At 38.0% G+C, this 17,891-nt stretch overlaps 1 protein-coding gene across 4 annotated transcripts in view; it reads right to left on the reverse strand.

The window, feature by feature from the left end:
* The window catches only part of AOX1 (aldehyde oxidase 1), a 39,798-nt gene extending 26,004 nt beyond the window's left edge, over positions 1-13,794 (reverse strand). For 2 of the 4 annotated variants that reach the window (XM_019290289.3, XM_020585033.2), the window contains exons 1-14: positions 13,692-13,794; positions 12,688-12,745; positions 11,632-11,728; positions 9,811-9,919; positions 9,136-9,262; positions 8,196-8,257; positions 7,516-7,599; positions 6,612-6,692; positions 5,395-5,539; positions 5,133-5,225; positions 3,246-3,397; positions 2,908-3,001; positions 2,110-2,219; positions 1,079-1,263 (exon numbers count right to left, since the gene is read on the reverse strand). In XM_019290289.3, the coding sequence (XP_019145834.3) occupies positions 1,079-1,263; positions 2,110-2,219; positions 2,908-3,001; positions 3,246-3,397; positions 5,133-5,225; positions 5,395-5,539; positions 6,612-6,692; positions 7,516-7,599; positions 8,196-8,257; positions 9,136-9,262; positions 9,811-9,919; positions 11,632-11,728; positions 12,688-12,745; positions 13,692-13,751 (1,457 nt within the window). In that variant the 5' untranslated portion in view covers positions 13,752-13,794. The other 2 variants (XM_020585034.2, XM_019290290.3) reach the window with 2 other exon arrangements.
* Positions 13,795-17,891: the final 4,097 nt, after the last annotated feature.

Genomic DNA, 17,891 nt, shown 5'->3' on the forward strand with positions numbered 1-17,891 from the left:
AATATATGTGTACCATGGACCACAGGCATAATCCTGCTCACAGTGAAGCCAAAATATTGATTCTATTAATGTCTACAATTTTTAAAATGATGTGGATCAATGCTGCTCACAGAACTGAGCTCCTGTAAGTAAATGGAATTAAGTGCTATGCCAGCATTTTTAAAATAAACAAATAAATAATTAAACAAACCCTATTACAGCTTTAAAGCTGCTTTAGCTGTCTTACAGATTCTCACCATATTACAGAAAGTATCCTACATTTGAAGAAAAGAAGATATAGATGCAAAATGTAGATACTTTCAAGGGATCTAATTAGTTGTTACATTTCCTGAAAGGGCTGTCTTCTTCAAGTATCTCAACACTGTTAATTCTCTGTAGTTACACAGCCCTAGATATCAAAACATTAGTCTGTTAGACTAAATTTAATCATGTAAGGGATCAAAAAATAATGAGCACTTCAACTAATGAAACAGTTGCATATTAAGTGGCAAAACAGGCCAGTGGGGCTTTGTTTAGTGCTGTTTTTATGCTGCTTGAATTATTTGCAATTTTTTTCCTCCAAAGCTTGGAAAGGTGCTGCAAACTGGGAGGGAAAATTGGGGACTAATTCTTGAGATTACTGGGACCTTGTAGATGAAGAGGTATTGAAAAAGTGAAGACTTGACTTTGTGCTTCTAACTTTATTGGGCACATCTGAACTTCTCAAACTGTGTAGCTTTTAGACACAAGCTGAAAGACTCACGAACACTGATATGAGGGGATTATCAAATGTACAAAGATACAGCGTAATTTACCAATATTTGGATTTAGGTGCACAACTGACTGATGTGTATCTCATCCACCTATCTCACAGCTCATCTGTCTTATCTCTCTGCATAATTCACACTGGAGTTCGTGTGCAAACTCCAAAACGTAACAATCCTGAAAAGTCATCATTAAGGCTTGATCATTCACTTGAACATACAAGGCATCAGTCAGGCAAATGAAATCCTTCTGCATTTTCATGTCCCAAGGAACATGAGCCAAAGCTTTCAAAGTCCATTTACTCAGAGACACAGACAAGACAGAGAAATTTTACCTTCCAATAAGTGTCCAACAGGTTTGTTTTGCGCAGACTGTTGTCGAGACAGCACCTCCATAGAAAATGCTTAGATCCTTTATAATGTCTGTACCTTCTTCAAAAAGGACTCTCATCCCAGCATTGGTTATTGGAAGAGCATTTTCCCGTCTTGGTGCTTGTCGAAATGCAGAGACATACTCCCCCTGAGCAAGATGAAGTGCAGACATGTAAGTATCTGAAAGCAGAACTTGTTATTGCACTATGTGAAGCAAGAGAACAAAAAATGAAAAGCACAAATTCAATTTCCTGAGCATTCAAGACCATGCACATTCTTCTCTTGACCTTTCAGTAGCTTTACCATCTTTGATTTTCTAGCAACTCATACCCAATCCTCCATCACCTATACAGTTCAGATGACCTAGATTTTTCATGGTAAATAGCTGGAAGACAGGGATCTTGTGGAGTGGAGTTGTATTTATAACAAGGCCGTAAGTTTAGAGGCTTCAAAGTATTGCCAAACTTCAGTATTCAGATAACAGGACCCATAATTCTCTTAGAAGATCCCCTATCCACTCTTGCAAACCCAGTATCAGTTAAAGACTATCATTCAGTTCAACAACATTTATGGAACTGCCACACACACATCCAATCTTATCCCATTTTAAAGAAAAATCCTCAAGAGACAACAGTGCTTTACCTACTTGATGCCAGCCATATCACAGGTGAACAGCCTGCTTTGGTAAGCACAATGGCAGCTTGTCCAAGACCCCTTTCTGTAGGGGATCTAGACAATTGCTATTGCCCTCACCATTTTAGGACAAACCGTTGTCTAAATTTTACTCTTTATATAGCATCGCCAGCTACCTGCTGAGTTGTGTTTTTTGGCTGAAACTGAGAGACAGTATGGCGCTGAAATGAATAAACATAAGGAATTCAGAAAGCTAGCAGTAACACTGCTAGTTTAAACAGATGGATTATGCCCCCTTCTGCTCTTTATTTCATAGTCTTTAACTCTGCTTAAAGCAAATCTAAACAAACTAACAACTTACCTTCCTAGAATGGGGAATATGGATAGAGACTAAGATCTCTTCCGGTGTAATGGTATTGTTACCAACTCCATCTGCAAAAATATCACTCACAGGAATCTGTCGCTTTTGTCCTAAAAAAAAAATCCCAAATCCAGAAAATTCCATACAATTGTGCAATTAACACATATCAATAGTATTTTAGTTGGCAAGAAATACCTGCTGCCTTCCTGAGTAAATAACCACTACAGTGTCCATAAAAAGTTACCAGTGATATGTTCTATAAATTCAAATAGTTGCTCCATCTTCCATAACATCATAATACCAGATTCCTAAAAAAGTACCCAGAGGTCAATCCCCATTCTGTAATCCTCCCTTTCGATACTGCCATGATTTTCCACCCTCACTCCTGTCAATCTGTTCCAAATCCCTGCAGCTGCTGTCTTTACTACCTTTCATTCTAAAACATAAAAAATGAGGAAGCAAACAGAGTGGCAAAGAAATGCTGCAAAAGTAAAAAATTATTAGGGGGTGGGGTTTTTGTTGTTTAGGTTTTGGGTTTATTTCTTCTTTTCTTTGTTTGCTTTTCCCCTGAGATTCTGAACATTTCCAGGAGTCCAGAAAGAAAGAAATGCTATTGCTTTTTCCTTCTGATATTTTATTCTAAAAGTGACCATACTTGTTGCTCTACGATATATGTTATGAAAGTTAAATTTTTCAGAAGAGAAGATGACAAAATTCTGCAAGGAACCTAAACCTCCATGAGTCCTTTAAACACTTAAAACTTCATTTATGGTACAGAGACAGGCTATTTCATCCTACCTCTTGAAGCCAGATTGAGCATGCAGTTGCTGGCTGCCAGAACAGGATTCAAGTCTGAGGTTGATTTTCTACTTATGATGTTTCCGCCAAATGACTTGGAAAAAAAGAAAGTAATTTATGTTACCTTTCTCTATAACCTTCATATTTTTATGTTAAGTGACAATAAGACATGCAGAATATATGTACATTTATACATATTGAAAGCTCAAAAAAGAGGTATTGATAGAAAATTCATGGCAAAATCAAAACTTAAAATGCAAGTTTTGCATGTAGTCAGGATCAATTTCACATTTATTGCAATTTTTTCAAATTTTAATTGCAAGTCATTCACAACATACAGCAACATTTCTTATCTGTTCTCCTCCCAGAGTTCTTAATTGCTGCAAGACAGCATGGAAAACCCTTGTCTTCTCTTCAGGGAACTCCACAATTGCATTTGTCAAGGTGTCTTTCACTAGAGAGAGGCTGCAGGCAGCTCCCAGAGTTAATCCTGTAACCAAAAGATGATGAAAGTGTAATGTGTGCATTGCTTCACTGCCTGGGTTTTAAAGTGTGTTCAGACTGTAGACTAGGACAGCTCATGTGGGCTACAGGCAGATAAAAGGAAAGAGGCCTTTGCATTTTAAAGGAACTGGAACCTCTCATTTCAGGAGACTGAGGGTGAAATCTCTAGAAATGATGAGAATGAACTAATACCTCACCTCTTCTCCATAAAGGGAAATCCTTTCTCTGCTTCCAGCTGCACCTTGCAATCCCAACTCTTTCCCTTGCATCTTGCTTTGACTGAGTAAACGTTTAGGAGAGGTTTCACACAAAGGTGAGTCAGCTTCAAAATGCTTTCAACAGACTCTTCCTATTTTTAAGCACGATTTTCATCGTAATTTGATCTAGCTTTGCATATGTACCTTTTAGGTATTCTTCTAAGGTGTGGGTAGGTAGCATTGGCAACAAAACCCCTAACGGTCCTAACAATGAAGATAGTATTCTTTTTCCCACTAGAAAGACAACTTATATGCATTTATTAAAGATTTTTTTTTGTAAGATTATAGTTCTAATTTTCTTTTAAATGGTACACAGTTCCTTTCTATTCAAAATAATTATTTGCATAATAGATGTATGTTTTCAATGAATACTGGGATTCAATAAAAAATATAAATGAAAATATATATAAATTTAATTAATTTTAATCAAGCAAAGCAATGTTAAATTTTTTGTATTTAAAAGCAAAATTTAATCAAAACATGTTTTGCATTTAAATCTGATTAAGGAGAGGAAATGTTATTTCTCGCTAGCAAACTGAACTGCATATCTCTTGTTTTTGAACTAGTAAGTCTCACCTTTGCATATCTAGGTTTTATTTACACACTTTAATAAAGCAGTAACCATTCTCCCAGCTTCTTTTCAATTTCTAGCTACTTTTCAGCTAAGGAAAAACTAGTTTTTGAATAGAACTGGATGACCAATCTGAAATAAAATACGTATTCTAAATGCAATGACAGAACTATCAAACACAGCTCACCACTTTAAAAAAGTGGCTTCAGGCACATAGGAAGTAATTTCATCAGATATGACTTTCCTTAAAACTTTGGCTGTAAACTTCTACAAGGTAATTTTTATTCAATTAATTTAGACTATTATAGTAAGTTGAAACCTATTTCTAGTTGTATTTCTAATCCACCAGAATTTATTTAAAACCCAAAGCCTGGGTCTAATTTTAACTAAAAAAACCTCCATGCTTATAAACAAGTAAGCTGAGGTACAAAATTTTAACCTATTATAATTAATGCTGTTATGATTGAGAACAAGATTAGTCAATGCATATTAGCAATGCCAGTTTAATCACAGCCTTTTTCTAATGTAAACAAGCATGCCACAGGCTAACTCTCACTGTGGTTCTGTATGAGTCTCTCTCGGCTAACCTGCAGAGCCCAGCACAGCAATCAGAAAGCACATACTGCATGACTTGGCACCAGAACCAGTATTACCAGAATAATCACCCTTGCACTAAGGCCCAAGTTAATATTGCTGGTCAGCTCTGCACTGCATTGCGAAGACAAAACCATCCTGCACTGGAATGTTGGCAACAGCCCCCTTGACCTGGGAAAGAACCAAGCATGCTTAGGAATGAGTTGCACAGCATTTCACACCTTCAGTGCTATGGAATGGTGCAGCATTCCTTACTGCAAAGAAATCTCCTATTTCTGAATAAAGTAAAGTCTACTAACCATCATCTGTGTATTTCAGCACATTCAGATCTGGGATCCTTGCAGGAGCAATAAGAACTGGATGGAACACACCTCTATATTTCATCTCAGGTCCTACAACATAAGAATAGACTTAGACAAAAGGCTTTTCCATAATGATGACTCCCACATAGTGGAATGTAAGCTTAAGGATGAAGATGCAAAAAGAACAACAAATGTAGCCCCACTCCTCTCATGCACACTGGAAATACAGCAACAGGAGCCATTCTGATCACATACATACCCACACTGGTGTTCCCAACCACAAGAGGTGCTTCAGGATGGGCAGCTTTCAGATCCAGTAGCTCATCCAAGCTTACAGGAGAAATCCATGTCACTCGCTTCCCACGAAAAAGCAGAGTTCTTTTTGGTTGATTTTCTGCCATTCTCTGATGGAGAAACATGGCAGATTTAAATATTTAGACATATAGACAGGTGTGAGGTCTAATAGACACTAGACTGAAAGTCAAAAATGTTCTTAACAGCAGTTCTACATAATCCTTCAAAACTGGACAAAAATGGGACAGAAATACTACGCTGGATCTTTGCACAGTGGTGAAATTCTAGACTGTGTGGGTGAAATGTCTTCAAGTAATTCCAATGGGGTAAAAAACAAGATTGATAAGAAATAGTCCCCAAGCAAAAGATGTAGGAATAGCAATTGCTAAAACTGCTAGAAAAGTGATAAAAATACTTAGGGAGGTGTTGCCCACTTAGCTTGCTTGGAGGTCACCAATGACACTGACAGCAGCATCCCTTTCTAGATTATGCATGCACTGAAGTGTCTCTGGCTGTTCTAGCACTGTTCACTGATCTCTTGGAGACAGCTTGTGAACCAGTGCTGGTACAAACACACAGTTAATAACTCCCATCCTACAGTTATCAACATTTCTCCAGAAGCAGTCAGCTAACTACAGAGAATTTGGCTTTGAATCTCTACACTGACAATAAAGTAAAACAAACAGCTTTCAGTTTTTCTAGGGCAAATACTACTGCCAATAATTAGGGATGCCTAACACTTTCCATTCCAGCTGTTTATATCTTTGACATTCCTTAATCACTAGGGCTAAACACTCCCTGATCTGGGTGGCTATCTCAGAAAAGACTAACAAAACTGTTAAGCCACAAAATTGTTTTCCAATGTTAAATAGTGTTTGCCATTCGGTTTACTGTAAAGTATATGTATCTTCAGCTCCTGGACTGAAAACCCAGTTTAGGTTGCTTCTTCATCTTCTCTAACACCAAGATCTGCACCTTCATTTTCCCAATATGATTTTTTTTTTTGTATGTGAATATTCAAAAAGCTTACTGGACAAAAAACCAAAAAGAAGTATAATAATGGTTGGACATTAAAATATTTTGACATTTTTTCTGATGAATTACTGCTAAGCTGGACTTAAGAATTAATTCTGAGCAGATCTTAAGAATAGTCTATAAGTAGCAAAAGTTACCATTAATTACCATTAGTTCTGGAGGGAATATAAGCTCCTGGGTGGGATCTAAGGGCTGGAATTCATCTGTCGAAAACAGGCTAGTGGAGACCTTAGAAAGAAGACATGCAAAGAGCAAGAATTTTCTCTCATCATTAATTTCATAAAACAACAACAAAAGCAAAAGCAAAAGCAAACCAAGAGACTCCCAGTGAAGTCAGTAAAAAATTAGCCATTTCATTATCCTTCGGATTTGTTATTAAATCACATTGCATCATTTGGAGGTGCTGAGGTGAAAGAAATGTTCAATAACATTTTCTTGAATTTTACTGCTAACACAAATGACAGTTGCGAAGCAAGCAACTGAAGGACTAAGTACAGGCTTCCTGTAGTTCTACTATAACAAAGTAGTTTCATGCCAACCTAGAGTACTCAAAACCCAAAGAAGCAGATCAGATACTATTGAAAGAAAATTGAGAACAAAGTGAAATATTTGTATGGACAAGATGTTTCACGTAAAATCACAATCATGGCTCTAATTTTTAAGGGCATATCAATTCTTCAGACTCAAGTCAGCAGTTTTCCTAAGAGATCAGTACTTAGACACTGATCATTGATTTAAGCAAATTTCACATATGCCTGAATGTCTTGCACATTGTAATTCTCACTGTATGGGTGGATCTGAGACTATTAATATTACTGAACCTGAAGAGCTGTTCAAATCTCAGCTCTGGAGATCCAAACTGCCTTATACCAACTATCTGATAGGCACTGCCTTCTCATAAAAATATACATATAGAATCCTCCAGTTTTCAAAATATTTCCAAATTTCTTGTGAGGAATAATAAAATGTCTTATTTTTCAAATAATATATGCAATATTCATTCTCTAAGTTTTATATTGAAGCAGGGTAGGTAATATACTTAAAACTTTACCTTCTCTTCTTTGTTGTCAAACAAATCATCTTCCTGATCCAAGCAACACTTTCCATTCGCTTTCCTTTGACAACAAATGGATTCCTAAAATAGGAATATCCCTTTAGTGAAATACTGCCCAGAATGGCAGTGAGTTAAAGCTGATAAGAGTGACTCTGTATTTCAATAAAGTTCTAGATGAAGCTTAAGAACAAGCTGAATTAGAAGGATTAAGTGTTAAAGAAGTGATATTAAAAAAAAAAATTAAAACATCAGATGTTGAAGTCCTTAATACAAAATAATTCTTACTATGTGGAATTCAGCTGACATTGTGAAAGCAGATGTAGATGGTCTGTATTGCTTCCTCTACCAACTGTTCACTCCCGTTTCTTCTCTGTAGGTTTCTGACACATTGCATTGCATGATAAATTACTAAGAACCTGGACTGAAATTCTGCTTTTATTCATGCCAGTACTAACCCACAGTAAACCACATGGAGTTACTTCAGATTAGTTTTCATAATCCAGGCTAGACACCATGTTCATTTGTGTTAATCAATTTTTGTAATGGGTTAGGCCATTTACTCAGAACTACATCTCTTAACAGAGGGAAGTGATGATCTTAATGAAAATCTTGATGGCTCGTACATGCACATACATTGATAGGCCCAATCTAGTAATCCTATCGCCACTACTTCTTACCTTACAGAAGGTTTTACAGGCATCCAGGATTGGCCTATATCCAGTACAGCGGCACAAGTTCCCTGAAGAAAGGAAATCAGTCAGAAAAGGCTTTGCTCTAAAGCACGTGGCTTTAGAATGTCATGTCTTTATGTGAGTCTTGTGTTTTTGAAGCTCAAGGAGAACTGTTAGCTCTCAGAAACACAAAAAAAGAACAGTGTCACAAGACTTACAACCCCGCAGCTCCTGACAAAAAACATGCTTGTTTCAAGGGGAGTATGAAATACTTTAGATCTGCACTAGAGTGAACGCTGGCTACAGCTCAGTATGCAGGACAATAAGAGATTGTACAATATTCTTCACCCACTCAAGATGTTGTTCTCTTTCCCCCTGACTTTTTTCTAGAGGTGAAAGAAGTTAACATTACACCTCTAAGTTCATCACACAGCAACAGGAAATGTCTTTGGCTCCACTGTGACTCTAGAGCACAACAGATGACAGAAGGCTATTTTACGTACAATAAATGTTCACACTTTCCCTTACTGAAGATAGTCTGCATCTCTCTGCCTTGTCTGTTTTAATCCTACTGCAAAGGGGCTGCCCTGTGAGGCTTATGACATTCCCAGCTCCAGATATAAAGGGACCTTGGAGATGCTCAGATGCAGGTCCTTCTCCAAGAGGACATCATTTTTGCTCATCTGATTTAAAGCACTTCAAAAGACATATATGGGGATGTTTTGAACACCTGAAAAAATCCACAGCTCCATGTCTCATTTTCCAGGAGAAAAGAATGACAGGGAATACAAAGTCTGCATCCAGCAGCAGAAGCTGAGAAGCACAATTTGTAAGAGTACATCATCCATGCATGCAGGCACGTGTACTCACACAGACAGGCACTCACATACACAAAGCACCTGAAGAAATGCTTCACACCTGCAAACTAACAAGTGGCAATATTTACCAGCCAGAGCTGCAATCATCTGCTCCAAAGTTGGTTCTGGGTGGTTTCTTAGCAAAGTGTATATGGACATCACCATTCCAGGCGTGCAGAAACCGCACTGGGAGCCATGGCACTTGGCAAGTCTTTCCTGAAATGAAATACCACAAACAGCACTCCTTCCAGCACTCACCTCCATTCTAATAAATGCTCTCTTAAATGGGAGATGCCATACAAAAAGTTTGCCTTCATAGTAAATCAGAATTTTGAATAAAACACTTTAAGCAATATCAAATGAGAATAATTATTTTGGGCGTGATGTTCAGGCACATCTTACTAAAGAAGCTAATTAACCTTCAGTGGACTTCTGTCTTTTTGCATTTATACTAAAACATGAGCCAGAGACATTGTCCAAGATGTGCCATTAACCCAAACAGAGCAAAGCCTGACTCACTCCAACAATCCTTACATACCAACTACTTGATCAGACTGTCAATATTAAAGTAAGATCCATTATGAGCCATATGTCATCAGCCTTGATTAATCAACCACCAGAAACCAATGTTGTCCTCTGTTGTCATTTAGCAGGGAAAGCAACCATCTTAAGAAATTCCCATGCCCTAAAAGCACTGTCACTAAAGCCATCCCATACAAAAAAGAAATCAGAAATCCTTTTATATGGTGATACTGTACTCTCACCTGAACTGGATGAATCCTGGTTTTTGTACTTCCAACACCTTCCACTGTAGTCACTGCTGCACCATACAAGGAGCAAATGGGAAGCAAACATGCATTGGCCGAATAGTGTCTTTGGAACACAAAGGAGAAAAAAGAACATTAATATTATTTTAATAAACAAGTGTGAATATTATTTTTCAGTCAACCAAGACATAGCTCATACTTACAAAGCAGCCACTATCAACATTTGGAATGAGAAGGGATCACTTTCTAGCTATGTCTCTTGTCCCCGGTATAAAAACATATCTATGAGGACAGTTCCACAGAATTTACATCTTCCTTAATAGTTCAGTCTTTTCTAATTGCCCTCTTGTCTCTCTTGCCCACAAGCAATCTGTCAACTGTATTTTGGAGGAGGAAGGTAGGGAAGGGAAGATTGGTGTAGGAAGGAAGTAAAGAATTATTGCTTCAAGTTTATAATCAAACTTCTGATCCAAATTCTGATGTAAAATAAATATCATACTAAATAGGAACAACACCCCAAAACGAAAATTCTTCAAAGCATTTAATAATTTTTATAAAATTATTTGTTTTTTTTAATAGAGTTGAAATGTTTCTTTTCAAGAGTCCATCTGCTTTAATTTCAGCTCTTTCATTACCTTTAAACATTTTCATTTGTGTTGCATTCCAATGTAATGCAACTGTACAAAAGGACGACTGGAACGCTTTTTCCCCCCACCTAATAAACACTTCAGTGCACAATGGCATGTAACCACTTAACAATCTGATTGGAGTTTTCTCAACTTGAAAGCAATTTATTCCAATTTTTAGCTTTATGAAACGTGGATTTTGAGTTTCAAAATATTTCTTTTTGTGGGTGGGGTGAAAGGGATAGAGTTCAGTATTAAAGGGCTGGTAAGTCTCAAACTTCTGCCTACCCTACCTTCCCACCAATGATATGACAGTATGCTGGTTTTGGCTGGGATAGAGCTCATTTTCTTCACAGTAGCCAGTGGAAGGCTGTGTTTTGGATTTGTGCTGGAAACTGCTGATAACACAGGGATGTTTAGTTACTGCAGAGAAGGGCTTACATAGCTTACCAAGGAGGAGGCCGAGTGACACAAGAAACTGGGAGGGGACACAGATGGGACAGCTGACCCAAAATGACCAAAGTCATATTCCATACCATATGGAATCATGTACAGCATATAGAGCCAAGAGAAGAAGAAGAAAGGGTGAAAGGTTTGGAGTGATTGTGTTTGCCTTCCCAAATAACCATTACAGATGATGGTGTCCTGCTGCCCTGGTGATGGCTGGTCATCTGCCTGACGATGGGAAGTAGTGAGTAAATTACCTACTTTGCTTTGTTTCTACAACCAGCTTTTGCTTTATCTATTAAAACGTCTTTTCTCAAACCATGAGTTTTCTCTTTTGCTCTTCTGTTTCTCTCCCCATCCAACTGGGGGGGAGTGAGCAAGCAGCTACCTGGTCCTCAGTTACCAGCTGGAGTTAAACTACCATACAGAGCTGCAGGGAGGAGCCACATTCCAGTGGTCATGCCAAAGGGTCTTATATTAATGCCTCCTAAAACCTCCTTGCAGGGGCTGTCAGTATATATAAGTAAATCAAGCATTTGAGTATGATAGTTCAGCAAATTTACAATATAGCTGAACCAAAGTAATTTTAATAGCATTCTCTTCTTGGATTACAGTGACCCTTCCTCTAGATTCTTTTACTATTACGTACAAGTTCTACAACTCTGTTTTTAAAGTTTCATATCTGGAAATGGTATCTACAATCATAAAATTCTCTGTGGTTTTCAAAATATTCAGTTAAGGATACCGTATCTTCTTGGAAGCTGGCTCATAAGTTGATATCATCACTGTGCAGGCACCACAGCCACCTCCTCCACAGCCATACTTAGTTCCTGTAAGATGGACTGAAAATGCTGTCATTAGGGAAAATAATTACGCAGTTCCATTCTGGTCTTTATTCTGCTCAAAGGCTTGAGACCACCTTTTTTCCTAAACCTCTAAGGAACATAGAATCAGTTTTGTATCATAGCATATGTATCAGACTCCTTTCTATATTTTATTGGAATTTTTTATTGGAACAAAATTTTCAGTGAAAGCAAGATTGAAGCTCAGGAATGACATGACCAAAATCATCTTCTCAACAGAAAACTTGATTATGGCTTATTTTGGAAGAGGAGTAAGTTGGGACAGAAAAGGGAAGTGAAAAATAGTTTTCCAAGCGAAAATATGAAAAGAAGAAACGTGTAATGGGCAAACCAGCTGTATATCTGAAATTCCAGGGGAACACTAAAATCAATATCCCAGTTTCTCCCAGAAGGCCCATTTATAGTCAGGATATTTGCCTTGCATCTCATCTGAAAGATCACACTTCTGAGAGAAGTGCTCATTTCTGTGAATCTGGAACAGTGTTCAACCTGAAGCTGTGAATCAACAACCAGCTAATTTAATGTTCCAAAGCCACCAAAAGGAAGATGCCTTTGTGCTCCTCAAAATTCCATCAGCTTCAGGTTCTCATCACACGATCTCCCCTTTACCAGGAGTGAGACTATTACAGAACTTGGAGACTTCTATTCTGTCAAGCTTTTTGTATACTGACCATGAGGTAGAAGGGGAGGAACACGGACACATACTCATTGTGCCTGATGGCATAACTTTGTGTGTTAAGAAACTAGGCTAAAAGTACAGCAGCTCAGTTGAAGAATATTTGGATTAAGAAAGAGACATCATTTAGTATGGTTGATTTATCTTAAAGGAATCACAACTTCCTTAATCTGGTAATTAAGCCTTGAATTAAAACTTATGGAAATTTTGCTTGAATAAGGCTTTCACGAGTGACTTTAGGGAATAGACAAGAAAAGGATACGCCTCTTTCGCAGATAAGATAAGAGCATTTGTTCAGGATCAGCATTTTTCTCTATTACCTACAGTAAGAAAGTAAAAACAAGCTTTAAGTAAGAAACCAAGGCCTTTCAAAATTCAGGGCACAGGCTACACTCCCACAAAAGCCAGAGGAGAATCCTTCTCTGGCTCCCTCTCATAGAACTACACTAATTGCCAAACACTGCAGGAGAGTTTGGGCTCCTTCTGGAAATCCCTTTTCAGACAGATACGTTTCCAGAAAAGAAGTGTTAGTACTAAAAGTACCTTGCAAGTACTAAAAATAACTGCTGCTCAGTGAAATGTTATACTGAGGGAACTGACCTTCAGCCACATTAGAAAGAAAAATGCAGCAGAACTTTAGAGACAGCATAATGAACTAAGTAATGATTTGCAGATTTTAAAGTCTCCCTGGCACTCTGATGTACTGGAATAAACACTGGAGGAACCTGTAAGGCTATCAGCAGTAGCAATTTATTTTCTAGTTTTATTTATAGTAACTTTCATGAGCTGTAAAAAAATGACAACAGAGAGCAACAGAAATACACACATTCTTGATCGAGTACAGTATTTCTTATTCCATCCCTTAGAATCAGCTAGTTCTGTACAGTTGCTTTGGATCAACAACCAGGCCTTGCAATATTATCTTTATGGTCAATAGTCCAAATGTGGGCACCGGAGTCCTGCTTTCAGTTGTGCCTCTGAAAACCTGACACCATCAAAGACGAGAAGCCAGACACATCCAAATGAAAAAAGTGGTTTGCTTACCAGCCAAGTTTGATACCCAGCTGAAAGTGTGTTTCACTTTGACTCGTTTTTTCTTCCAAACACAGCAGAACTAGCCAAAATGGGATGGAACCATGCCTGTTCTTCTGGAGGTTTGTGTGAGGATTCAGTTTCACTCCCATGAATAAGTCTGAGGAAGCCAAATCTGTGCCCTTCACGGTTCCTTCTGGCACAGCAGCCCCTCTTTCTCCGGGCTATACTTACCTTCCTCCCATTCACATAGAAAATGAGCTCCGCAGCCGCCGCGGCCCCTGGCAGAGACATCGTTCGCAGCCCCAGCACCGGGAGCAGCAGGGAAGCCCTCGTTATGCGGGGCGGGGCCGCGGCGCAGCGGGGCGGGCGGGGAGAGCGGGGCCGCTCGGAGGGGTTCCCGCGCCCCGCCGGCACAACCCGACCCAAGGGGGAACACGGCCATTGATCTCAATAGCTCGATCTGACTACAAATATTTATTTACTGCAGCCTTTTAAAGTGTTACTTAAGTGTTCAAAAGCTAAGCCACACCTCACATTTTCTCAAAGGACATAGGTGTTCCTGTTGTCAGGTTCCTATAACAAAATCTTCAAGAGTAATTTTATACTGAAATAAAATCCAGCAATGTAGTGATCATGAGACCAATGGGATTTTTGGTTATATTTGCATTCACAAAATAATCAGCAGTAAGGTCCAGGTATCATAACCATTTGTAAGGGCTACTTGTGCGGGCAAGGGTTTATAGAAACAAATATTTTCCTCTTTCCGTATAATCAAAATATATGGAATTAATTTCCTACAAAATTTCAAAAATCTTTATAGGTGTAAACTATTAAAAGCAAAGAAAAGGAGAAGAAATTAGATTGAGTAAACATGAGAAAAAGCACCTTTGAAACTATAAAAAGAAGTTCAAATTACCTTATCCTCAGCAAAATTATCCTAATTCTTGGTGATGGCTACAAATTTATTTTATGTCAAAAATCATGAGCTGCTTTTACCTCATTTTCCTGAAAAGAGCTTCTAATATTTCAAATTACCTGGGAAAACAAATACATTTAGTGAAGGTTCAAAGACAATGCAACATTGTTTATGCTGCTTTTATGTGATCATTTTGTGTAACAATTAAAAGAAATGCAACCTAGTGAAAGGAATGAGAAGGAGGTGTCTTTACAAACAAACTGTGGGCCTGATGGTAGATAAAGCCAGATACTGAGAGGTGAAAGAAGCAATGGGAGGAACCATAAATTCCATAGGAATTCCACTAAATTGACACAGACTGTTACTCACTCAAGACTGTGCTAATCCCTGAATTTAGAGAAAAAGAACAGAGACACAAGGAAAAAATGGGGGGTGGTACACATTAGAAAGGGGGTTTGTATTAAGCGATTCAGGAAGTCTGTACCTCTCAAGTACCTCAGCCAATGGGGAAAGAGAGAGGAAAACACGGCCAGGAAATTAGGACAAAAAGGAGGCTGCATCCTCCTAACAATTTGAGAGACCCCATGGGAAATGCCCATGACCTCTCCCTTTATTCGAATAAAGCTACAGGACTCCTCTGTCTCCTTTTTGGACATAAACCTCTGGTGTTTGTGGGTTATTTTTTCTGACACTAGGAAATAACAAAGTAAATTTTCTCTGTATTCTATTATTGAACATCAATTTGAGCAACAAGAGAAAGGATGGAGAAAACAAGGAAAGACGGGCAGTAGCAATAATATTATTTTAGAGTTACTTAAAATAACTTCTGTGCATCTTCAGGCCATTTTCTTTATCCTTTTTTACTTTGAAATATATCTATACTACAAGGAATGGAAGAAATGAAGGCATAAAGCCCGAGGCCTTTTACTTTTATTGAAAATTACATGCTTGAATTTGGAACACCCTAGCAGTCTAGCTGGTGACACCTGAGGCTGTGTGGAACAACAGCACCTTCAGTGAAAAAATAATTAAGCCTATCCCCAAAGAGATTATTTATTTTCAGGGAAGATAAAGCATGTACTTCTGTTTCTAGCTTTCAAACTGCAGGCAGTAGAGAGAAACCATTTAAAAAACCATTGTGTTTTGCTGCTGCAGTGCCAGCACTGGGAACACAAGTTTTAACGGGTATTTCTTTCTAATGACACAGCTGGTGATGTTGACAAATAGTGGAAGCTAGCAAGAACATTTCAATTAAAAATAAATTAATTACAAACTTGGTAATAAAAACCAAGGAAAAATGCATAATAATTTCTATGTGTAATTCTTTTTAAAAAATAACACTGAATAAGGATAGAATATATCTTCCCAACCATTTTTGCACCTCTTCATAATTGTCTTGCTAATGGGGTGACATACACAGCATGTTTCAGAAAGAAAAATGTCTGTCTGCTGAAACTTCGCACATAATTTTAACAGCTCTGCTTTGTAATGCAGATCACATTGCCTGGGTTTTTTATTGGAAGAATTTTCATACTGATTGAATACTCTATTTTTACTGCAAGGTTCTATACGAAAACACCTTGCTCTACTTACTGGTGTATATTTACAATCTTTACGTGATCTCTGGAACTGGTAACCACAGCTAGACAACTCTCTGTTTAGGGAATAAAGGTTCTCTTTGTACACTTTCTCACCAGTGATATATTCAGCTCTAAATTCATACATGGAATGTCCTACAGGATCTTGAGGAAGCTGCCTTAGGGCTACAGACCATAATAAAATAACCACAGCAGAAAATAGTTGTGGTATTACTTAAGTATTTGTAAATAATACATTTATGCCTCTTAGTGTTTATGGTTATAGTTCAATACTTACATTTAGAATGGACACACCTGAAAGCTACATCCAGGAGTGTATTTTGATATGTATGATTCACTTTTCTGTCAAAATACGCAGCTGAAATTCTAGCAACTCACAGGAGAAGGATGGAGGTTCCTCTTGCTGAACTTCTTGAGATTCCTCTCAGCACGTTTCTCCAGCCTGTCCAGATCCCTCTGAATGGTGACAGAACCATTTGGTATTTCAACCACTCCTTCCAGTTTTGTATCAACTGGAAATTAGTGTAGGGTGCACTGTCTCATACAGGTTGTTAGTGAATGTGTTAAACACTCCTGGCAGCAGTACGAAACCCTAAGGAGCTCTAATGTTTTGCCTCCATCTGGACCATTTGGCACCAATCACAACCCTCCAGGTTTTCAACTCACCTCACTGTGCACTTAACAAAACCATACTTTGTCAGCTTGACTGTGGAATCAGAGACAATGTAAAAAGCCATACTACAACTGAGATAAACATCTACTGCTCTACCCTCACCCACCAAACTAGTTGTAGAAGACTATCAGGTTCATAAAGCCTGATTTCTGTTTGTAAATCAATGCCAGCTACTCCCAACCACCTTCTTGTCTTTAACATGTGTTCAAGGACTATTTTCTCCATCAGCTTCTCAGCTTACAATGGAATTCTACAATGAAGTACAAGCAGCACATTTTTAAGAATGTTTTTAGGAATACATAATAATTTTTAAAGAAGATACTATGTTTTAAGAATATGTTTTTAAAGAATATATTATAAATTTAAGAGTATCAGTTGTACCTCTTAAAAAGAGACATACTGTATCAGACAAAAGGTCAAGCTAACCCAAGAACTGGTCTCAAAGTTTCAATAGGCAATGTCCTTGGAAAATGTATAAAAATTGGTCAAAGGCATAGTAAGGCTTCACCAGAATCATCTTCCAGCCTTCAAAAACTTGCAATTCAAGAATATCTTGTGCCAGAAATGGTGTTTCTGGTAATTCCTCATAGATTTTTCTTCCATTAATGTGACTGATCAGTCTTTAAGCCTGTGTAAACTAGTAACATCTACTGAATATGCGTGAAGAACCACCATCTATAACCAAAATAAGTTAACTTATTTCTATCTCATTAAAAATGGCTCTCTGTTGCAAAATTAACCTGATCCTTATCCAGTGTAATGTGCAGAAGTTGTGTGGATAGTGAGCTACCGCCTGCACCTGGCAGCATCTACAAATCCGATAATGCCAGAAAACTGTCAGCTGACAGCACACTATGGAACGCAGAGGGGAAGCAGTACAAAAACTTGAAAGCTGATTGGCATGATGTGATTTTATTACTCGTCACACTGGCACTCTCAGTTGGAAACTCAAGGTGTTGCTTTGTCTGGATCCTATTTACTACTGAATTCCTATTGCAGTGCTTTTTTCCTCCTTGCTGCCTCTGGCACATACCATGGACACTAGACTTCTCTCCATTATTCCTCAATGATACTTCCTTATTCAAATCTCAATGTGATTCTGTTGAATCCAAAAGTCAACTATCAAAAAAAGAGGGACTATCTCCATCTATTTCAACAAATCCATAAAAATTTGGGATGTGTGTGTCTGTTCCAATCAGTACTGAGAAACAGTTCCACTCAAAATAAATATGAAAAACTCACAG

This window comes from Corvus cornix, chromosome 7, assembly GCF_000738735.6.
Source record: "Corvus cornix cornix isolate S_Up_H32 chromosome 7, ASM73873v5, whole genome shotgun sequence".
In the NCBI taxonomy this organism is placed as follows: Eukaryota; Metazoa; Chordata; class Aves; order Passeriformes; family Corvidae; genus Corvus; species Corvus cornix.